The sequence below is a fragment of the Emys orbicularis genome, chromosome 15 (genome assembly GCF_028017835.1).
Source record: "Emys orbicularis isolate rEmyOrb1 chromosome 15, rEmyOrb1.hap1, whole genome shotgun sequence".
Taxonomy (NCBI): Eukaryota; Metazoa; Chordata; order Testudines; family Emydidae; genus Emys; species Emys orbicularis.
Window position 1 is genome coordinate 28,641,319 of NC_088697.1, and position 24,721 is coordinate 28,666,039.

Genomic DNA, 24,721 nt, shown 5'->3' on the forward strand with positions numbered 1-24,721 from the left:
CTTGGCATTAGGGGAGAAAAACTCAAACTTATATCTGTAGGTATAAAACATTAATATTGTTGGTCTCCACCTGGAATTTTCACAGTGGTCTTGGGTATTCTTTTTTTAAATTTTAAAATTATTGTTTTTTTGTTCCCTTTCCCCCCAGCATCTAGGAGCCCAGGTGATTGATTCTTCTGCTGCAACATCAGCTGTTATAAAAGTTGCTTCTTCTTTCAGGTCAGAATGTCCGGTAAGTTCAGTTTAAACCTTTTCTTCATGAATTTGGGGGATGTTTAAATTATCCTCCATTTTTGGTCATTTTACCTTCAAAATGGGGAGGGGGGGAGAGAAAGAAAAAGTTAGTATTTGTATAATGCAAAGTGCAAGCAAATCAGTGTTTTTAAGTGGATAGAAGGGAAACTGATCATATGCAATACACATTATATGTAGAATAATACACACACCCAACGCAAGATACAGGGAAAAAGCAAACGTGATTTGTGCACAGGAATGCAGGGGCTCTAAATAACCATTGTTAAAGTATTTCAGCCTTTTAAAAAATGTTGCTAATCCCTAACGTGCTTTGCAAATTCGGTGCTTTTAGCCAGTGCTCCGGGGAGCGCTCGCGCTCAGGGGCTGCAGATTTCAGGGTTAACCTGCCCAATCGCGGGTGCAATTTAAGACTTCAGGCAACGTAACTCGGCGCTCCCAGGTGATTAGTTGTGGATTTTAATATTCAGGGACGATCTGACCCGAGTGGGACTCGGCAGGCCCAGGACTCCCCTGAGCCAGCCCCCGGGGGAGATACTGCACAGGCAGGGAGAGATCTCCCCTTTAGGGCTGTTGAAAAGGGGAAACGCGCCTCCTACACTAGATCCCCAATTGGGGATCCCCCCCGAAGTGACCTGGTGCCGCGTCCGCTATGACCAGAAGTGGCGCTGCCGGACAGCAAACTCCCCGCGGGCCATGAGGGTGTCTGGTGGGGCGGATTCCCCCCAGCTCCAGCCCCCTCCCCCGCGCAGTCCCCAAGCCCCCTCCCCAGATATCTGCGCCGAGCTCACACTGGCTCTGCGCCCGCCCCGGAGAGGCCAGCAGCTGGGGGGGGGGGTAAACCTGGGGAAACAGCCTCAGATCAACGGGGGCTAATCCTGGGGAGATGGGGGGCAGCCCGGCCCCGGGGGGTCCCAGACTGAGGAGGGGCGGGGGGGCAGCCCTTGTGTTCACTTCCGGCAGGTGTGGGGCCGGGCTCCCGCGCCAGGCTGCGGGGGAATGAGGGGAGCCGGGGTCCGTGCAGGACAGGGCGTGGGGCAGCCAGGCCGGGAATGCTGCGGGGGGCGCACGGGATACGGAGCTGCGAAGGGGCCCCCTCCCGGCCCGGGTGGTGGTGGGCGCAGGGCGCCCGGCGCAAAGGACGCGGAACCGGGCAGCCCGGGGGTGCGCAATGGGGCGGTGAGCCCGCGGGTGCGGGGCCTGCCCCCGTCCCCGATCAGAGCTACTCACAGAGCCGGGCTTTCCCGGCCAAGGTGTGTGTGTGGGGGGGATCCCAGATCCCGAGCGGGGACCCGCCGCCTCCGGAAGGTGCCCGGCTGCGCCACAGCGGCCTCCAGCTCCGCGCCGCGCCCAGGAGCTGCGCACGGAGCCCTGCGCATCCCAGTCCCGGGCTCGAGCTCCCACCCCGGGGCGCCGTGGGCGGCCGCTTGCCGCCCCCCATCTCCCCGGGGCGCCCTGCCTGCGGGGCTCCTTGCGCACCTCACCCCGGCCCCCCGCCTGGGGGAACTTGGGGTCCCTGGGCGACCCCCTGAGCCCGGCCGGGGTGCAGCCACGGGACCCGGCTAGCTTGCCGGAGGTGACCGAGCCAGCCCTTCGGCGGAGGGTGCCTGCAAAGCAGGCCTGTGGGAACCCCCACCCCCTGCCGCCCACGCTGTCACCTGCCTACTCAGCGCTCAGCCTGGCTTGAGGCTCGGACAGGCTCTGCCCCCTCCAGGCAAATGGATGCTGAGGTTTGCCAGGAAGGTTAAGTGAAGCAGGTGCAGACCGCAGGCAGTGTGGAGTGAGGGGTCAGTCCCAGGCTGCTGACCTGGGGACCTGTCACATCTCCACTTAGCCCAAGCAGGACTCTGCCTCTCTGTTGGCCTGACCCAGAGCCTGCTGAAGTGGGTTTTGGCCCAGACCATGTCCCTGGTGCTCTTTGCCACCGGTTGATGCGAATAGTCCCTATCTTTTTAGTTAGACTGGTCAGTGGAAGACCCTGCTCCAGAAAACCTTTGTGCAGGTGGATAATTGTGCTGTCTATGCTGGGAAGATGCAACATCCAAAAACATGGTCACTATCATGATGTTAAATATGTTTTTGACTTTAGTGTGGACAAGGCCAGTCCTGTTAGCTGGTTGGGAGTAACCATGACCAGCTAACATGTTAAACAGGGCAGGCCCCCAACTCTCCTAGCTGCCTTCTTGTTTAGCACATTTCCTAAGATGATACATTTTCCCAGTGTAGATAAGGCTAAGGAGACCGTTTGCATGCATAAATCAAAGCAGGTTTGCTGGATCAGGGCCTAAAATGTCAGCCCTCCTAACAGGAGAGGTTTGGAGCAGAGGGTGCCTGTTAAATGTTTCTCTCCCTCAGATTCAAGGAAACATCCTTTGCAGTTTTCAAAAATAAAATGGAACGAGTGGGATAAATAATCCCCAGAGAGCTGAGTTTGCAGCTCAATAGAACCCCCTCCTCTGGATTCCACACTGATTGGCCTGTAATGAGGGGCAAGGACAGTTAATAGCAGGCACCGCATTAAAGACAATGTGACTGTGTATGGCAGGCTGTCATTAAACAGGCCCGTGGCACTGAGCAGAGACACTGTCTGCACTAGGATAGGGACGGGCTCCACTGTCAATCTAGCACCCCTGGCAGAGCAGGAGTGAAAGGTGGCAAGTGCCAGTGGTGGATCAACGTATACACTCTGCCTATGTCACAGCAAAGGAGAGGCTGAAAGTTGCTGTTAGGGGATCAAACAGGCAATAGATGGGTATGTTATAAATACTTGTGCATAGCTAGGTAATTGCTCCCCATGGGACTGTCTTCCAAGCAAGGACCAGGTAACATTGCAGGGTCTCCAAAGGCAGAATATTAGCTGTGAACCTGATCCTGCAGGCCCTTACTCATAAGTATTCCCATTGCAGGCAATAGGAGTAGGAGCTGGATCCTGCAATCAGATCTGTGTGCAGAGCTTCTGATAGCAGGACTGGGGCCACGTGAATAACCATTTGCAAGATTCAATCCCAGGTTGACAATGTGTCTGTCTGTTTCAGAGAGAAATATACTGAGTGCAAAATGAAGCAATTCTAAAAACTGAACTAAACTGCAATGGGTGTTAAATATTTCTTCCAGCAATAGTGTCAGGGGTGGTTTCTTGTCAATAGGCAAATTCTTAACTACTCCAAATACAAAGTTCTGACTAAGCTAGTGAGTGGCAATTGTTTTTGCTCATTGATGGAGGCCCACATGCATGTCTGAAACAAACTGGAGTTGTAGAGAATGAACTCCTCTCATTAAAGAGAGAAAGAAAACTGGGTCTCACAGAGAGTGATTCTTGAAAGCGCAATCATTTTATTCATAGTATTGGTTAGTCCTATAAAAGAATAATCATCCACATATTTGCATTGTTTTTATTCCTGTTCTTAACATAGAGGATGAACGCAGTGCCCATGTCTGTTTCCTGGACTGAAAACTTCAGGATATTGTAGAGATTCAGATTAATTTGACAGTATGGTCCAGCAGACAAGGCTGGGAATTAGAGTACCTGGGGGTCTATTTTTAGATCTGCTACTGACTTACTATGTGATTTTATGCAAGTTGCTTAGGCCCTGATCCTGCAAACACTTACATACGTGCTTAACTTTGATGGAAATCAGTGGGACTATTCACAATATTAAAAGTTAAGCATGTGTGTAAGCGTTTGCAAGACTGGGGTCTTAATATCTCGCTGCCTTAGTCTTCCCATCAGTAAAGTGGAGATAATTGTACTTGTCTTCCTCTCTAAAGTGTTCTCTGAATTTCAGGTGAAGAGCTAAGTGATATTTATTTCTCCAGCCTTTGTTACTAAGAAAAAAGAAACTCTTAAGGAAGAAGAAAACTTGGTCACAATTATATTTATTATATATTAAGGGTACATTTGCAAATAGTCTACAAAGTGTTAGTAAATGTTACAAGCATATTACAATCATGAAATGGGTATAAGTCATGGTTACAAGGGACCTATGGCATTCTGTAATAACTGACTAATCATTTATTAAAACATCTATTCATAAACTCTTTACAAACTCTTTGTAAATATACCCTTTATATAAAGTGTGACCGAGAACACACTGAATTTACTTTTTAATATTTTAAATATCACCACTCAAGTGCCTGCTTTCCTGTTCTCATCCATGCAATCTTATTTTTAACTCACTCTTTCAGGAAAATCCAAGGTGTATCAAGGTGTTCGAGTAAAGATCACTGTGAAAGAGTTATTACAGCAGAGGAGAGCACGACAAGCAGCAACTGATGCCACTGTAAGGACAAAATACTAGCTTCTTCCATGTTGTAATTTAAGAATAAGAAACTATTTCTCTTAATCTCTCTTCCATCGATTTAATGAACTCAGAGCCATGGGAGCAGACACTGCTGATGCAGGCAAAACTGAGAGCTTGTCTTCAAGGGGAAATTGATCAATTTAGCTATTCCAGAATAACTCCCCCAAGTGGACGGTCTATTCTGGAATAAAAATTACTTTGTTCCGGACTAGTTACTCTGCTCACTTTTATTCCAGAAGACAGTGCCCCTGTCCCCACAAGAGAGTTATTCTGGAATAGCTCAATTATACTGGAACAGCAGCTCTGGAATAATGCTGCTGGTCAATTTCCCCTATGTAGACAAGGCTTGACAGATAGGCCTGCTCAGAATCTCTGTGCAGCAGCAGCAGGGGAAAATGTATGTTCTATCTGACTCAAACAAAACCCCTGTTGCCTGCTTTGAGGACCCTCCCATGTAAAGCTCTGTGTTGTACTAAGGCTCCCAACGTGTTCTCCCCTCCAAGAGGTAGCTCTCAGAGCCCAAAAGAACGTCATTCCTCCCCCCCCAAAAACTCCCTCAAAGGCCTTCCATTGTTCAGTGGCTCCTTCAGTCATCAGTCAGGGGATAAAGGCACTAGCTCTGCACAGCTTCCAGCTTCTGCTGGCCCCTGGGGAGGGTGCACAACCAAATCCTCCCAGGGCTGAATGTGCTGGCATCATACTGCTCCTAACCCCTGCTGGCCTAGGAAGGAGGGTCTTAGCTTGGATCCCCAAGGGCTAGAAGCTAGCTCCAAAACCAGTTGAAATCAATGCGAGTCTTTCCATTGACTTCAATGGACTTTGGATCAGGTCTCAAAAGCAGTGGTTCCATAGAACTCTCAGGCACCGGTGGCCTAAGAGCGAAAGGCCGAGCTCAGCTCTCGCCAGGTGTGCTGGATCCATGCCAAGGAATGAGCTCTGATCCCCAGCGTATTGTTCTGCCACTGCAGCAGCTATTATCCTGTGCAGAGGGAATTTCTCCATGAAATGAATTTTCCCAGGGGGCAAAACTCTAGAGTTTAATTTTCTTTCTTGATATGGAAACTTAAGAATGAAGAAGCTGCCCTGTCAGCAAGAATCTGTAGCCTCTCATTAGAATCAGCTACTGTACCAGGGAGCTGGAGGGGAGCAAATTTGTTACCACTCTTTAAAAAAGGCATGAGGGGTGATCCTGGCAATTAGCAGAGCAGTGCGCCTTACTTCATTATCAAGTGAAAACTAAACGATAATTAAATCTGAAATTACAAAACACGACACAGACACACCAGCCTGGCTTCTGTGAAGGAATATCACAGCTCTGTAATCTGTTGTAATTCTGAACGTGTTAGCAAAACTGTGCCTGCAGGAGATCATCATGTTCATATAATCCTTTCACAAAGTGCCTCACAAGAGATTAGTCACCCTGGGGTGAAAGGCAAAGTGCTGTCAGGGGTTAGAAACTGGCCAGTAGACATGAACAGGGAAAAACGGTCAATTTTCATCATGACCAAAGGTTAACATTGAGTGTCCAATGTTCTGTACCAGGACTGATGTTTATTGATGATCTAGACAAGGGGTGAACAGTGTGGTAGCCAAATTTGTAACTGACATAAAATTAGTTAGGTTATTGAACACTGGAGGTTACAGTGAGGAATTTCACAGGGACCTAGCCAAGCTTGGTGAATGAGCAACGGGCTGGCAGCTGAAGTTCAGTGTTGCCTGATACAGGGTAGTTTCTGGTGCCCTGTTTTAATGTGCATGCATCCCCTACCTTTGTTGTCTCAAGGGGATAATTTTCTCCTTTAACATTTTTCTTTTCAGTTTGTTAAGGCTGGTAACAATGGACATGTCGATTCTTATCTCTTAACCTGTACTAAAAAAACCTCTAGAAGGTGTTTGAAAAATTGGGATTTGTATAATGGGTAATGCAACTTTGTTAATGTTAAAAAACAAAACAAAACAAAGAAAACCCCAGAAGTGTATTTCCTTTTGTCTTGAAAGAAAGTTAGAAAGTGAGTATGAGCAAAGAGCCATTTAAATAGGGCTTGATCCCACTCCCATTTAAATAAATGAAAACACTTCACTGGTGCAGGATCAGGCCCTTAATGCAGGACACACTGGCTGCAATCCAGTAAAGCACTTAGGCATGTGAATAGGCCCACTGTGTGCTTGAAGTTATGCACGTGCTTAAGTGCTTTGCGGAATCAGGGCCTTTAATGCATTTCAGTACAACCAGGCCAAAACCATAACTATTTGGAGAGAAGGAAAGGGGTTCAGGAGACCTATATATTGATGCAGACTTGACACACACAGAACACTCCACTTTTCTTGTAAGTGAGCCCTCTAGCTCAGGCGCCCTGTGTTTTTGCATAAAGAGGTTGGTAAATCATTACTGCTTCCTGGTTCATGACATTACAGCCTGGATGGTTTTCAGATTTAATCTCCCACCTCCTGCTCTCTGCAGCGGTTGATTGCACAAGAAGCTGAGCAGACTGCAACCTGCAACCACAAATAAAGAGGCTTGGTGAATGGAGCCCTCTAGCACTGAAATGCTGCAGTATACTCCTCTCTTAAGTGTAAAGTCACCCCTTCCTTCTTCCTTTATACAATGGCTAAGTACTTACATACGCTATAAATGTTCCAGCTGGGTGTTAAGAGGCTGGACTGAACTAGTCTTAATTTGCTATTCGCTCAATGTTTACACTATGATTGTTCCATCCACTAAGGAGACTCAAAGCCGGTGGTGCAGGAGATTAGCTTTGTGCTTAACAGAATTTATACTGTTATTATTTATTTGCATCATGGGGGCCCTAAGGATCAGTGTCCCATTGTGTTAGGTGCTGTACACACATGTAATGCCAAGCTAGACTAAAGCGTTCTGCAGGACAGAACCTGCAAGTTAACTAAACGCACTCTACTGTTAGTGGTAAGGTTACAGAGGCTACATATTGTGTATGTATAGACAAAACAGAGAATATCAACCTTGCCAACTCTTCCAGAACTGCCAGGATTCAAATAATGTTTTTTTTCCTCCCATAGAGAATAATTACAGTTTAAGTGTTAAATAACTGAGCAAATGTTAGGAAGTTCTTGATAGGGAAACCAGCCACGCTCTAACTCAGGAACATTTTGAATGGAAGAAATGAAGCTCTGGTCAGCATAAGTTAAAACCATCTGATCAGAAGAAGCCCCAGTCTGAATAGCTAGAGTGAAGCCCCATTGAAGGGGATGGCAAACCTCACTTTGTTTTCAGTGCAGCCAGGATTTCACCCATAATGTCTGATGTGATTTTCTAATAGGCTTATTGATTTGTAAGTTTCAGTTCACAAATCCTCAGGGAAAACAACATCATCAGTTTTCTTATAAGTGTTGCAGTATTAGAGCAATCACACCTGTAGATTGCAAAGTGAAGTGTGCAATAGAACAATTCAGTCTGGTGCGCATGTGTGGTGCTACACAGGGTAAGCCACACTTGATTTTTTAGTTGTGTTTTAAACGCGTTAGCTAACACAGTTGTAAATTGTTCCTAGTTGTGTTCCTACTCCTAGAGATTTTTTTCTGTCATGTCCACACTAGGATTTACAATCCTGCTAATTAACAAATGTTAAAACATGACTAAAAATTCAAGTATAGACACACCTATGGTGAATTAACAGTAATGGAACAATGGAATGGAATGCACATCAGAGGAGCTACATATTTAATACTAGAACAATTCAGTGCAATGCACATCTATTGTTATCTGGGTGGCACTCTGGAACAATACAATGTTACACAGATTGAGAGTGCTCCATAAATAACAGAACTGAATGTAATACAGACACAGGTAATAAAAACAACAATCACTAATGTATGCATAAGTAAGTTTGAAAAGTAATTGTGACTCACCTCAATGTTCAGGAAAAAGATCTCCTGTGAGCTTTCAAAGCAGAAACACTTGCATTTGCTATTTTCCTTCTGTTCTGTTTTGTCAGGTTTCCCGAGGCAGCAGTAGTGTCCAGTTTCCAGAATCTGTTTCTTCTCCCTGCACAGGTTGGTACAAAGAGCATCCCCCTTCTCCCCTCCCCCCACCTATTCCTCCAGTCCAAGTCTTTTTAGCCCTCGATGCACGGCTTGAGGCAGGCACTACCATTTAATTAGAACTCCAACCAATCAGAATCTGAAAAGGGCTCACTAAATGCAGATGAGGATGCAGTAAGACAAGCAGGGTACATTTTGCCCTCACTCCAGCAGAAATTTTGTCTTCATATCCATGTAGTTTGCCTTTTCTACTGAGGATCAAGGCTCCAATTAATCGGTAACATTTATTACCAACAGAATAACACTGCCGTGGTGCCTTTATCAAGATTTCTATCTCTTGGTACTGCCTTTATCTGATTGTCAGATGGGACCAGAACGTCTTAAAGCATTACTTGTCTTTGCTGATCATTTAGCTTCCAGCAGAGTCAGTTACTCTCTCTCTTTCCCCTCCTCTCCCTGTAGAGTTCAGAAGGGGTGTCAGTCTTTTCAACAGAGCTGCATAAACAGCTCCTTCCTGGTTGACACCAATATCCAGGAATTGGGAGAAAAAAATATTAGTTTGGACTTTTCAGATCTTTGATTCTCTAGATGTTGGTAGCTAAGAGATCCAGAAAGTTTCCCCTTTCATTTGTAAATGTGTGCATGTATACATTGCGTGGACAAGGAAATGCTTAAATAATGAATATTTGGGGTTTAAATTTGCTTATGTTAATATAGAAACTTGAGACGCACATAACCTTTTTCAGGTTGATAAATCTCTCTCTCTTTTGGGTGCATGTTTTTTGCCCCACTGTCCAGTTAAACACTTTGCTCCCAGTCCTGCAAACACTTACGCATGAGAGTAATGTTACACATGCTAGCAATCCCATTGAGATCAACAGGACTACCTGCATGGGTAAGTGTTTGCAAGATCAGGGCTTCGTTATTAACTGTGTTTGCGAACAGATGAATTTAGCATGAAATGCAGTCAAGTCTAGAGGGCCAAATTCTTATTTACACCGCTCTGGTAACTGATGCCCAGTACCAGAGTACTGTGGTGCAAAGAGGCCTTGGTGTAAGTGAAAATCTGGCCCTTGAGCCTTTTCGACTCCTGCCCTCTTCCAAACGACACCAATTGAACCTAGCTCTGTCTCATCTACATACTTGCTAAATTTTTCAGAAGTAATGTAGGGACATGGTCTCTCTGCTGAGTGTTTTGCCTCTGGCCTTGCTTATGAAGACGAGAAGCTATTTTTTATTCTAATGGAGACGTGCATCCCTGGAACATGGAGTTTAGCAGAGGCTAAAGGCAAAACCCAACTGTTAAAATAGCAGCACCACACCCCTGCATTACATGCTCTCAGGATTGCTTTGGATTTACTTTCAGAGTCAGGCTGGGATTTTCAAAGGAGTCTAAGGGAGTTGGATCCCACAATTTTCAAAAGCACTATGTGACTTAGAGCCTAAGTCCCTATGGGAAACCAAGGGGACTTAAGCTCCCTAGTCATTCAGGCACTTCTGAAAAATTCCCCCCCAGCCCCTATTGACTTTCAATGGGAACTAGGCACCTAACTCATATAGAACCCTTTGGAAATCTCAGTCTAAACTTGAAGGGCCTTTCTCCATGTCTAGACTCACTGTGTTTCATGGGACTAGTTGCCGTGCAAGATGCTGCTCAGCACAGACAAGGCTATCACAGTCTGACCCAAAGGAAACATGCAACTAGCCTGGCCTCCCTTTGTAAGCACAAGTATTGAACAATCTCTTATCTCCTTTTTTCCTCCTAGCACCTTATTTTGATGCAGAACCTATCTCTTCTGCCCCCAACTATTTCCAGCCACGGCAGTTTCCAAATTGCATTTCCTGTGAAGAAAACCCAAGTTATTTGGAGCAACTTGTTGATACCTATCTTCAGACAGAGCCGCCCATGGACCCATCCCTGAGTGCTCTACAGACGTCTACCTACTATAACCCAGACACCTTCCAGTCAACCCCTCTCTGTTTTAACCAGAGCCTGGTAAGTTGGTTGCGTTCTTTACCGAGCTGGACTGGTGGTGTCTGTAGTTATAGCTTGCACCACCTTGAGAGAAATCACCTAAGCATGTCCAGCAAGGAAATCAAGAAGGGAAACGAAATGGGCAAAATAAAAATCCCCACTTCCTGAGGCTCTGGGCCAGTTTTGAAGACTTAACGGTTTCATGAGCATGATTCATTTCCAACAATTCCACAGCTGGAGGGGAGAGTCTGGGATTCTATGTATAATTGGGGCTCTCTCATGCCCTCTCCCACAGGAGGAGAGGATATCAGGAACCAGTTGATCCTGAACTGAGGTTGCAGAATTGAGGAGTGTCACTTCCAATACACTGTTCTCCCCTACCTGTATTCCATGGAACGTCTTTAGGGACGGGCCAGGAAACAACCCCAATCCACCCCCATGGATCCTAAGGGTTAAATTAATGCCACTGACATGTTCATGCTTAGCAAGCTAGGAACAGCCAGACCAGGTCAGACCATTGCTCCACCTGGTCCAGTATCCTGTTCTGATAGCTCCCGAGGTAGGTGCAAGAACCCCTGAAGTGGTCAATAATGGAATAACCTGCCCACTACAAAGTTCCTTCCTGATCCTCCTCAGGCAAAGGTTGGCTTATGCCATGAAGCAGGAGGGTTTAAAACTGCATGTAACTAGCAGTTTAGAAAACAGCTACGTTTATAACATGTCATTTAGTGACCTGCGTTCTACAGGCTCATGGCAGGAGATTTAAAGGACCAACACCAAACGTAGAGTGCAGTGTTCTCAAATATTCCAGTTAGTCATCAGAAAAAATTGTGGCAAGGCCAGTTACCCCAATCATGTCTTGGTAGGACTTGCTATTCTACACAAACGAGTATAGAACAGAACTTGGGCACAGCAGCCCCTGTTCAGGGCTATCATCTGGCGCATCTGGGACTTTTCTCTAGCATGCTCCCTTGTTGAGCACTAAGGCACCGATCCTGCAGTGACTTGTATCCAGATGGACCCTCTGTCAGCACAGAAATTCACCGAAGTCACTGGGACTCGGGGTGGGTGCAGAGGTCCTTCTGCACAGAGCTCACTGCGGGATCAGGGCAGTGCTTCCAGAAGAACCACACACACATTCTGACATCTTGATGAGTTCACAGCCGCTTTGTGAAGCCCATTGATTTCAAAACTCCGGCACTATCAATGGACCAGGGTAACTCCAGAATGGGGTGTGATGTGGTTGTGCATTCAGGGCCTTGTAATTACAGGTGTATTTTTTCTGGTCTGTGTAATTATTTGAATGCCCATTATTACTGACTTCATTTAACACCACATTTTCTTTTCTCTCCATTTTTATAGGTTCCTGGATCTCCTGCCTCGTCTGACCTGTCCAGCCCATTAGACTATAGCTACTCCCCACCTCAGCTGCCTCCTTTTCCTCCACTGAACTACAGCCCTCTTTCTCCTCTAGACACCACGAACTACGGCTATCCTCTAGAGGAGTGCTCACATCCGCAGTACAGCTGCTCCCCCTCGGCCTGTTACTGCTCATCCTGTGCCTCAGAGCACTTGGATACATTCAGAATATCAGAGTATTTCCCCTACCCAAGTGCAGACTGTATGGACTGTCCTGGCACCGTGACAATGGCAGATGACTTCTTTAGAAGGGATAGAAACTACGACATCTGCTACAGTTAATGGAGATGATGGTTTTATATATATGTACATACGTACAGGTATCCAAATCAGCTAACTGCCTATGAACTATGCAAAACATCATTGTCTAACACAAAGTTCAGTTTACTCTACACTACTTAGCCTGGTATGCTCCAGGTGTTAATTTAGTCCTCCTGGGTAACAATATTTTAAGACTCACCGCATTGCTACAGTTGTCCTTCTGTCTTGTATTTCATAAAAAAAAACAACAAACAAAAAAACAAACTAGCTTTCAGTGAATGCTTCACTAAACAAGTTTTTGTTATTACAAATAAATAATTTTATACAGATTCCTGGAGCACATTCCTTCCTGTTAAGTTTATAAAAGATTCTTTAGGTTATTCTGAGGAAATCTGATTTTTTTCCAGACACTGGGGGGGAGGGGTGTCGCTTCTGCTATAATCAAAGGTCTTGCTCTTGCAAATACATATTTATGTGAGTAAAGTGGGGCCTTTGCACATGAAGTCAATGGGCCTCCTGGGGTTTGAAAAGTTACTCAGTTGTGTAAGTGATTGCAGGATCAGAGCCAAAGTTTTCTTTTCCAATCCATTTCTTATATTTCCCATCTGCTGTGAAGGGTGAGACGATTAGTGAATAAACATCTGCTGTCCTTTTCACGGTACCTCTGTCACATGTCAGAATATACATGCATCCTTCCAACACTGAAGTACTCTCCTCCCAGTCTCACCAACTGTCATTGAAACAATTGTTCACTCCCCTTGGTCAGACTAATCAAAGACAGAACTTTTCCCAGGTGGTTGCTTTTATCTTAGCTACACCACAAGCAAAACGTTAGATTTTCTGCACCATTGAAAAATCATGGAATCTCTAACTATCACAATGGGGCTGGGCTCTCGGAAGGAGACATCCACCAGGAATCCTTACCACACAAAGGACACGTCTTCACTACCCGCCGGATCGGCAGGTAGCGATCAATCTATTGGGGATCGATTTATCGCGTCTAGTGTAGACGTGATAAAATCGATCCCCGATCGCTCTGTCGTCGACTCCGGAACTCCACCGCAGCGAGAGGCAGAAGTGGAGTTGACGGGGGAGCGGCAGCGGTCAACTCGCCGCCGTCCTCACAGCCAGGTATGTCGACCTAAAATACGCAACTTCAGCTACGCTATTCGCGTAGCTGAAGTTGCGTATCTTAGGTCGACACCCCCTCCTCCCCCCCGTAGTGTAGACCTAGCCAAAGTTAGTGCTCTTTCACCTTTGCGTAGAGGAAAACGTTTGGCTGGAATTTTCAAAACGAGCCTAAGGGAGTTTTATTGCAGGGTGCATCTACCCTGCAAGTGAAGGTGCAGTTGTGGAATGGGCAGGCATACCAGGGCTAGCTTTAATCTAGTTAGTCTAGTCCAGGTAACAATAGTGAAGACACGGTAGAGTGAACTAGCAACATTTCATCTTAGATCTATACTATACATTGGAGCAACACCTGGCGTTTGGGATTTGGACTGCACTAGGAGAAATGGGGACAGATTCTCAGCTGGTGTAAATCAGCAAATTGACTTCAAGAGATGTTGCATGCAGACCCTACCTCTCTGTCTGAATTCACTGGAGCCATGTTGATTTACACCTGAGGAGCTGGCCCATGGTGTTTTAACAAACTATAGGCTCCCTACCTCACCGTAGAAATGAAATCTCCTTAGGACAATGCATCTTCCTGAAACATCACAGGCTGCTCAGAACCATTCTTCTCTTTAAAGACGCAACAAAAAAGCAGCGCTTCAATGATGATTTAATCCATCCAAGTGCCAGGGTTTTAAATGAGAAAATTCTCACGTGGGAAGCCTCATTACCCCTATGTTCACACCACCTCAGCTCTTTCCTAGCCAGTGTCCTCGTGCTCTTTTGATAGAGTAGAAGGAGTAAGATTCACATTCAATTAATCCTCCAGCCACAAGTAGAATTTAGAAAGGAATAAGTATTTCCCCAAATGAAACCCAAACAACAACAACAAACCAATCTCCATGGACCATTCAACTACATCTTCTCAGGTAAGAAAAAACATGAGTACCAAGTATAACTCCCCACCCCAGGTTCAAGTTTAGCCCTCTTCTAAACCCAGCATCTTTTCCTTCACAAGCTGTGTATATTACCTCTTCTCCATCCATTCTATTTTCTGTAGCGCTATCAAATTCACGGTCCATTTTGGTCAATTTCACAGTCATAGGATTTTTAAAATCCTAAATTTCACGATTTCAGCGATTTAAATCTGAAATTTCACAGGGTTGTAATTGTAGGGCACTGACCCAAAAAGGAGTCATGTGGTGCTGCTGCTGGTGAGGCCCGGCCTTCAGAGCTGAGTGCCTGGCCAACAGCTGCTGCTCTCCGGCTGCCCAGCTACTACTTTACAGAAGTAAAGGTCGCAAGACCATGACCCCCCCTAAAATAACCTTGCGATCCCCCTGCAACTCCTTTCTCGGTCAGGACCCTCAATTTGAGAAACGCTGGTCTCCCCCATGAAATCTGTATAGTATAGGGGAAAAGCACACAAAAGACCAGATTTCACAGGGAGGGGGAGGCCAGATTTCACGGTCCATGATGCGTTTTTCATGGCCATGAATTTGGTAGGGCCCTACTTATCTCAAAGTCTGCCTGTTGTTCAGTCATCATCATCCCACTTCCCTTCTCTTCCATTTCCTTCCTTTGACCCTGCTCTCCTATGAATTCAATCTCCATTCACCTTGCAGCCTCCAGTTCACTCTGTAGGGTCTAATTCCACTCACTGGCTTACCTTCATTGAAGGGCAGGGGTCTTCAAGCGACCCATTCACTGGATGTTGATAGAACCCTCTCTTTGTGACTGGGGTGACAATTGCATGGAGCATAATGAATCACACAACAATAGGAGTCTGTAAGCATCAGAAGGCTAAGGGTGAGATTTTCCAACAGGAACATGGACCATCCTCAGGCTTTGTAAGTTGGGATAGCTCAATTGAGTGAAGTGAACTGACTCCAGTTTCCACCAGCTGAGGCTCCGGACCCATTTGTAGAACATCTGATTCTTCTGAAATTGCTGCCCCTCTCCCCCAAACTCAGTTCCTTGCATAGCAGGGAAGTGACGGCACATGCTGAAAGCCTCCTGCTGGGTCAACCTGTCCACTGCCTAATTCCTCCTTCCCTCCCACATCTCCATCCAGGGCATCTCCCCACTTTGAACCCCCTTCTGCATCAAATCCTCATTCTTGCCCTCCAGATTCTACCCCCTGCTTTTTTCTCATCTCCTGCCACTCTCACTCTGCTAGTCCCACTTTCCTTCATTTCCACTGGCTCTTTCTCCCAGACTGCTCCCTCCACCACCTGCCTGAAATATCCTGCCTGGCCCTGTTCATCACATAACTTGTCTCTCTATTGACAAATCCTGCTTTTCCCCCAGTCTCACGCTCTGTTTGATGATGTACGAGCACAATGCTAGTGAATAAATAGAACACTTACATGTTATATACATACATATAACAATATGATTACTAATATCATATATATCATTTAAAACAAGCCCATTCCCAATCTCTCACCACCCATCCTGCCCTGTGCCTTGTCATCACTCCCTGCATCATATCATGTCATATATAACCACCCAGCTCTCATACGCCCCATGGCAGGAACTGCGTCTGTCTTCTCTATAAAGAGACCCACACACACCTATCGCATTAGACACAAATGTTTAACAATATCACAATAATACATCATGAAACTGTATCAGTATTTGTGATGCAAGTCTGCTGGGGTGGTGGGTAGAGGGGGCTGGCACGGAAGCTGGCTCTGCCTGCTTTTCGCCACAGGACATTTGTCTGCTGATCAGCTATGGCCAGAATCCATCCCCCTCACACTGGCTGAGTGGTGCCCCAGGGACAGAGAACAAACTAGAATCTGGTCCAGGATATCAAAGTCAGGGTTCCTGTAGTAACAGTATTCCAGCCATATTCATCACACAGGTGTATATATTTAGCTCTTTATGCAGTAAAGCAGAATTCTAAGTGTGCCCCGGGAAGGGGGGTGAGCTGCAGAACCCGTAACCGAGAATTTCTTGCTGTTTGCATTCTCAGCCTTACCGCAGGGGTGCTCTGAATACATAGTAGATGAAACAGAGAGAGATTGCCTGCTGGCTCAGTAAAACAATGACCTCTGCTGGCAAAGGCTCCAGTACTCAGTTAACAATGCCATTTGAAACAAGGACCTGCACTGGGATTGTCAGAGGCATTTCAGAGAGCATTATATCTGTCTTTCACAGATGGGGAACTGAGCCCCAGAAACATTAAGGCACTGATTAGATATGTGCTTCATTTTAAGAGCTGAGACCTGAATCCTGATCTCCTTGGTCCAGCATAGCCGTGACCATCATTTCTCCCAAATAGTTGCTCAGCATGACAACGTCCTTCCCAAACATCTGGGTTACAGTGAGTATTTAGTGTCATTGTTAACAGAAAAAACCCCCAAGAGCTGTTTCCTATATCTGTTAAAATGTCATTAGAAAGCTTGTGGCTACTTGTGCTGTATCTGCAGAGCTTTTGCCAAGTCCCGACATGAAGACATAATACTCGGTGTCATATTTGAAGGATGCTATTTGTCAGAGAAAGCAAATATGCATTGCTGCTTGTGTTCCTGGTCACCATGTACTGAGATTCTTTCTGAACCCAAAGGAATGGGGATGTACTGTACACAGTTGAGTTACCGACAAACTTTACTAGAGCTCGCCTTAATTAAACCAGTTGAGATCCTACACTCATCATGTAGCTCCTTTTTCCTCAGTCCCAGCTGAGGCCTCCAGGGGCTCACCTGTATAACAGTAATACTTGTAAGTGAATACAACAACTACAGAAACCCATATTTATTCAACTGGCTCCCATTATTAACAAGCCATAACTTTAATAGTGCTTCCTTCTGGACGCTTTAACTTTGAATTTTAATTTAAAAGCTTATGGTTGAGCATTCCCCATGAAGTTTTTTTTAAAATGCAAAGTTGGAAGGTGCCTGTGTACCCTCGGATTGCTTGCGTGATTACAGATAGCAACAGAGATAGTAGTTTTCAGAGTTGTCTTTTTTCTTCATGCTAAAAAAAACCACGCCAGCATTATTATTTCTTCATCTCCTAAAACCTACTGAATCAACTACCGTGGGTTGAAAAATTTTCAACAAAGCTTTTTTCTAATAAAAAAATGCTGTTCATGAAATGGAATTGTTTGCTGATCAGCCATAGAATACGCTGTCTACAGACTTTTCACAACCTATGGCGGGCATGTTTTCCTTTCCTGGGGACTGGAATAGATTGATTTGATACTGCTCGGATTTGCAGCTAGGTAAAGTTATATAGCGATAACCAAGATTCTAATACAGTGGAAAGATGTCCTTTCTGCTGGCTGGTTTACCCAATGCAGCAGCAACTTTTCCAAACCTTGGCTTTAAAAATTTGGCAATTTAGGCTAAAATCTACCACTCTGTCTGTGCAGATTTTTATCCTGTGCCCATCACTGCATTACTTGAGCACCTGATTATATGTTTGCAGTTCCTGGCCCCACACACTTGTTCATGGAAATCTGTCAGATTTGGTTACATGTAATAGAGGCTTGTAGAAATTAATAGTTTTAAGAGCTAAAGGATGAACTGAGATTGTCAAATCCAACACAGGACATAGATGCTCAATTCCCATTAAAATTAATAGGAATAAGATGACCAAATCCGCTGCTCAGTTTTGAAAGTGTTAGCCTGAATTTGTGAGGACTAATCAAACAGTCTTTATTATATCCAATAAAATAATGCACAAAAACATGAAAGGAAAATGTAAAAATGCAGAGACTCTGAGTCATCTTCCTGGAATGAGATTAATAATTACCCACAACTTGTAATTAACATACTTCAAGTCAAGTATCAGATGAACAGTGCCTGCTAGGAAATCAGCGTCTGTATTTCAGTGCTAAGGTGTGACAGGTGTGCTGAGGCACAACACATTTTCTAGGTTTAGCAGTAGGCATATGGCCCAGGGCTACACACTGCCAAAATATTGCATGTTTATTATATGGGGGAATATATCTCCTATCTGATTGCAGTTACATGGAATTTAAATAAAGATTAAATACTTTTTCTCAGCTAAGGATTGGCTGTGTGCAGCAGGTAAATTATGTTTCTTTGGTTATTCTATAAACAATGATTATACACTACACTTTACGAGTGCCGCTTTACACTTGCGTGGCAGTCAGTGAAATTATTCTTAGCAATAAGCTCTAAACTTAGTAAACATTTGTAGGATCAAGAGCCCATTGTTATTAATTCACAGGCATTTGTTATTTGTATTACATCCATGCCTAGAGGTCCCAGTGGAGATCAGGGCGATGTACTGTACAAGCACCTGGTAAGGGGCAGTCTCTGCCCTTAAGAGCTCACAGTCTAAGTAAGGAAGACAGACAAAGGGAGTAGTTTCCCCATTTTACAGATGAGGAATTGAGTCATGGGGGCTTGCCCACAGTACAGAGCTTTGCTGGTATAGGTATGCTAGCGCTCCTCCGTGGAGACTTGGCATAAGACAACAGAAGAAGTTCTTCCTACTAAAAATCCCCATTTTTTATTTCCGGTCAATTGAAACATTTTGTTTCAACGAAATCAAAGTCATTCATTCCAATTTCTACTTATTTTACATTATATCCAATTTTTAAAAATTGAAATGAAAGGTCATTGTGAAACAGGAAAACAAAAGGTGTTCCATTCCAAAACGGACCTTAGCAAAGCGCTTTTTTCAATTGCTCTTTCAAAATGAACTTCTGCTGAAATCAACATATTTCCCCAAAGTATTTAGCTTCCAACAGATTGGCACTGTCCAACAGAAAAACCAGAAAGGGTGCCTTAACACTCATTCTAAGGCAGTGGTTCTCAACTTTTCCAGACTAGTGGACCCCTTTCAGGAGTCTGATTTGTCTTATGTACCCCCAAGTTTCACCTCACTTAAAAACTACTTGCTTACAAAATCAGACCTAAAAACAGAAACAAGTGTCACAGCATACTAGTACTGAAAAATTGCTGACTTTATCATTTTTACCATATAATTATAAAAAATAAATCAATTGGAATATAAATGTTGTACTTACATTTCAGTGTATGGTATAAACAAGTCATTGTCTGTATGAAATTTTAGTTTGTACCGATTTTGCTACTGCTTTTTATGTAGCCTGGTGTAAAACTAGGCAAATATCTAGGTGCGTTGATGTACCGCCTGGAAGACCTCCGCATACCCCCAGGGGTACATGTACCCCTGGCTGAGAACCACTGCTCTAGGGCACCCTTATGCTGCCCAAGTGATATAAACGGGGCTTAATGGAAATGAGAATCAGGCCCTGGATAAATACCTTCCAATGGGTGGAATTCCTCCCTTGTGCAGGGAGTTGGCCTGAGGCCCAGGCATTACTGCAGCCAGGGTTTGACAGCCAGAGAGGCAAGGGGCCCAGTGCTGATTCCTGCTGCTTTGCACCTTGTGCAAAGTGAATGCACAGGGGTATAATCACTACTACCCTTTGCATAGCTGTAAACAACTGTACAAGATAGAGGGCAGCAGGGAACCAGGCCCTAGGTGACCATTAATGGTGTATTATACTTTTTAGGTCTGACTGTCATTTTCACTAGTGCCCTTTTACTTTGCTCTGCCAGCATTGCAGGCCCTTGAAGTGGGTGGAAATTGCAAATAATGTTCACTTTAAGGTCCACTTACCCTCACCAGGTTGGGTCTCAGCTCTCCACACACTGGAGATGTGCTAGAGATGCAGCTGAGCCCGCCAGACAAGTGACAAACAAAACAATCCCTTCTGGGATAGCAACAGGGCAACTAAAAATGTCCCAACAAACAAAAGGTCCTTCTGCCATTCAGGGGTTTCTTCAGCCCACCCTCAGGGCCCTGTTCCCAGCCCCTTCCTGGGTTACCTTAGAGAGTCTTCTGGCTCTGGGACAGAGCATTCAGCCCCCAGGCTGGCTCCCCTGGAATACTGTTCATAGCCCCTTCTGGGCTCTGTTCCTTGCATCCTTCCCCACGCTGGTATGAAGCGCCAGGCCCCTGAAGAATTGGGCCCCTGAAGCACCCAGCCTCCTACAGCTCAGGGCCTGCCCGCTCCTTGTGTTCCACTCCATTCCACTCCAGACCACCCAGCCTCCTGCAGACTCTAGCTCAGAGCCTTCCGCGGGTACGTTCCCATACACTGTGGTCCCAGCTCCCAGACTGAGCTCTCAGTCCTTTTATAAGTTGCAGATGCCCATTAAGCTGTCACCTGACCCTCCTTAGTCCTGTTCCTCAGGCTGGGAAATAGCTAATTAATTATGGCACAGGGGTGGCTGATCTCATCTCTCCTTAAAGGAGCCAGTCACCCTATGACGGGTGTAAAGAGGCCTTAGCGTAACAGAGAATTATAGATCCATAGACTAAAAGGCCAAAAGGGACCATTGTGATCATCTAGTCTGACTCCTGTATAACACAGGCCAGAGAACTGCCCCACAATAATTCCTAGAGTTGATCTTTTAGAAAAAAAACATCTGCTTGTAAGTTAGGGAGAAGGATTCCAGAGTAGTGTGAAGGGGAAAGTTAGCCCCACAGCTAGTCAGGGTTCCACAGGGATGTGCTCTGCTCTCCCGCCCTCAGAGTTTCAAGAGCCACAGGGTGTGCAGGTTCACCCCTCCCTGCTCCCGGAGGGGGCCTATGGAGGAAGAATGATGTGCATCTCTCCAAGATCAATGTGGCAGAGCTGTTGGAGTGGAACGTGGTGTTGGAGCCCAGATGAACGCCAGAGGCTTGGCAATCACAGGCCATGTTTCTGTGCCTGTCCTTTACAAATTCAGGGCTCAGAACTGACACCATTTTTTTTTGTTGTTGTCTTTCATAGACCTTTTGAATAATGCCATCAGTCATGTGTTTCTGCAATTTTGTCTATTATTTTTTAGTCCAAGCCTAGGACAGCAAACATGTTACAGACTTTTGTTTGTGTTTTGGGTTGTTATGTTTCCAGGTCCTCATTCATTTCAGATGATACATTCAGTGCAAGTAAAAACTTGCTGATTATTGACCCACCGATGGACTGTCTATTAACATCAGAAAGAAATGACAAAAGGAGACAATTTATCAGAGGTTGCTCCTGGGCTTTTTCAACAATAAGGAATGCAGGCCTTTTTTTTTTTTTTTTTGTGGGGTTTTTTTCCCAAATTTGTTTAAAGGAAAACACTTTGGGCCAGGTCCTCAGTTGATATAAACTGACAAAGCACCACTGGAGTTGCACTGATTTGCATCAGCTGAGGATTTGGCCAATGTTTATATAATAAATACATATTATCTAGTTTGCATATAAAATTGATATTTTATTTTAAGATAACTCCCTTCTTATAAGAAATTGAGACTCAAGCCATTAACAAACCTAATGTCTGGACCCCAGTTTCTAACTGCAAGGTGCAGATTTAGGTAAGACAAAACCTCGTAAATTATGGCTTTCCGCTAATGTCCTGGCTGTTTAATCCATCAAATAATAGTTCTTTGCTTTCAACTACAGACCATTTGGAGATTTTCCATAGTGCCAATTCTCCATGCCTTTGTTTAATGATAACATTGCCTTTTGAGTAACAACCTATGCTAAGTCAAAGGTAGGAAAGGATAAACCTGGACATATACAGAGGGCCAAATTCTACCATCCTTTCTCACAGTGTGGAGTGCCTTAGTGCTTGAACAACTGCATTGAAATCAACAGGAACCTCTTGCAGAATAAGGTACTACTCAATGAGTGAAATTCAGCCCTGTGCAGTCAGCAGAAGCCTATGCACTAGTACATAAGTCCTATTTTGAGGGCATAGGAGGGACTTAAATGGTGCACAAGTGTGGTGCTGGTTCTCTGCACAGGGGTCATTTTCACCCTAGAAAATGGGGAGCTAATAATTTATACACTCATTAATTCAAGAATGGTTTATTCCATGTATTGTATGATGGCATCCAATTCATGGCACAAATAAGAATTTCCACATAAAAATCTGCATGAGTGGTTACATTAAAGTGTATTAAATGCTCAGTGTTATTCACAGATTTCTGATGGTAGCAAGTTAAACAACTGCATTTATTTATTTATTTGCATTTACACATGTGTCACCTATTGAACATTCACACATGCATGCAGTCATTCCCACACTGGAGTTTCTTACAGCATAGTTTCAAAATGAGAGGGCATGTGCTTTGGCTGATTTGTGCCTGAATGTATGCAAATATATGCAAATATACAAGCGACTCTTTTTTTTGGTCAGAGAATGTTGGCAGGTATGTAGACGTGATGCAAGTGAAAGGAGGTAACCAAGAGGTAGGGAGGGAAAGGTTTGAGGAAGGCTAAGAGTTACAGCAATCTGTAATTACAATACCTATAGCAGTGTTTCTGAAGAGCTTTAGTCTAAACCTGCTAAACATTTGGCTAAACGTTCTTTTTCAAAACTCCTAAGTAACTTATGAGCCTAAGTCTCAGTGCAAATCACTAGTGATTCCCAATATAATAGCATCATTCAAGAGGGACACACTGAGCGCTAATGTTCAAAAAGCGAAGGCTGAAAGAGTCACTTTCAGAGACGCATGCTCCAATAGCTAAGCTGCTGGGACTTAGGCTCCTAAGTCATGTAGATGCTGCAAAAAAACGAAAATAAAAAAACTAAAATAAAATTATCCTTTACCTTTCTGTTTACGCTTGTTAAAAATTCATTTGTGCTACAATAAGAAGATAGCGAGGTACAATCAAAATGCTTTCTAGTCAACTTATTAAATATCATTAATGAAAATGACCATCTGTGATACTGATTGTCAGAATGTCACCTTTACTCCCCCTCATTTCTATCGACTCACGAGAGACATTATTTTCAGTCTACGATTGCATAGCAACCCACAAATCTTTTCATAGAAAGAATCTAATACTATACACATTCCGCTAAGAATGTTACTATGAATATTCTCCATTCATGCTTTGGGCCTTATTCCTGCAATGAATGCCACTGTGCCCACAGTGGAAGCCCACAGTGAATGGGCAGACTGGGGCTTCCCTACATTCTGTTGATTCCCCAATGCCATGTTGGTCCTTTGGGACCATTGGCAACCCCCAGACTGCTCTAAATTACACCATGGGACTGGAATAACACAGAGTGATCTGAGGATTTGAGAGAGTACAGAGATGAGCTCACGCCACCTTTTCACCCTCCTCCAGGATCTATGCCCTGTGCTCCTTGGCTGCAGCTGAGATGGATCTAGCTTCTTGTATTTTAATGCTTTCAGGACCATAATTCCTGCTATGATTGACAGTGTTGTATAGATTATTCTGACCAGAAATATTGAATGAGCATCCTGAATGTTGGTCACTATTCTGGGTAATTTCCTCGGTTAATTTTAACACATTTTAAATGAAATAGATGCCTGAAAACAAAATCCAACAGGCCTTTCTTCTTCAGACTTTTGATTTTCTGGGTTACTTTTAGCATCAGTTGGGGCACATGACTGACAGTCTAGGTTTGATGCTGATGATTTTGCCATTGTGATTAATCTAACTAAACTAATTAAGCAGATTAGATAACATGTCCCCATGTTCGCCAGTAATCATTACCTGTCTTCTGTAGGACAAAGTGATTTCCTGCACTCTTAACTGCATGATTAGAGCTGCAAAATCCCATTCGTCATTGCACATACTGTAGGAGGATAATCCTAAGAGAAGAGAAGAACTCAAATGATCAGCCGGGTCTGTTATTTTTATATACAGGAACTGTTGCTAAATTAAGTTTTCTGAATGCTAAATGGAATATGTGGGTTAGATTCTCAGCCGGTGTAAATTAGTGCAGCTGTATTGACTTCAGTGGAGTTATGCTGACCTACACCAGCTGAGGATCTGGTCCTGTATTTTTATCCTCGTGAGCATTTGTTTTCCCCTCTTACAGTCAGAAGCATGATATCCAAGCTTTCAAGTGTGGCTACTTCAATATTCTCATGCAAAATACTGAAGAACAGAATTGATAGTAGCTTCATGGACAAGAGGAATTTTCTCTTTAGAGGTCTTCGGTTCAGACGTACTGTTGGTCACACAGGTGAACTATGACAATGCCATAGACTCATAGACTTTAAGGCCTGAAGGGACCATCATGATCATCTAGTCTGACCTCCTGCACATGGCAGGCCACAGAACCTCACCCACCCACTCCTGTAATAGACCCCTAACCTCTGGCTGAGTCTCGGAAGTCCTCAAATCGTGACTTAAAGACTTCAAGTTACAGAAAATCCACCATTTAAACTAGTTTAAACCTGCAAATGACTCGTACGATGGTGAGCGCAACTTAGTGGCTACTGCACATTTGCACCATACAGTTCATTACTGAAGCCTTTGGTTTTTCATAGATTTTAAGGCCAGAAGGGGCAGTTAGAATCTGACCTCCTACATAACAAAGGCCACAGAATTTCACCCAGTAATCCTTGTAATTGAGCC

The 24,721-nt window shown here is 44.5% G+C and overlaps 1 protein-coding gene across 1 annotated transcript; it reads left to right on the forward strand.

Moving 5' to 3' along the window:
* The first annotated feature begins 225 nt into the window (after positions 1–225).
* POU2AF3 (POU class 2 homeobox associating factor 3) lies at positions 226–12,246 on the forward strand. The gene is made up of 6 exons (XM_065417053.1): positions 226–232; positions 1,257–1,322; positions 4,429–4,532; positions 8,525–8,582; positions 10,337–10,566; positions 11,908–12,246. The coding sequence occupies exons 1-6, from the start codon at positions 226–228 to the stop codon at positions 12,244–12,246; spliced, it is 804 nt and encodes a 267-aa protein (XP_065273125.1).
* The last annotated feature ends 12,475 nt before the right edge of the window (positions 12,247–24,721 follow it).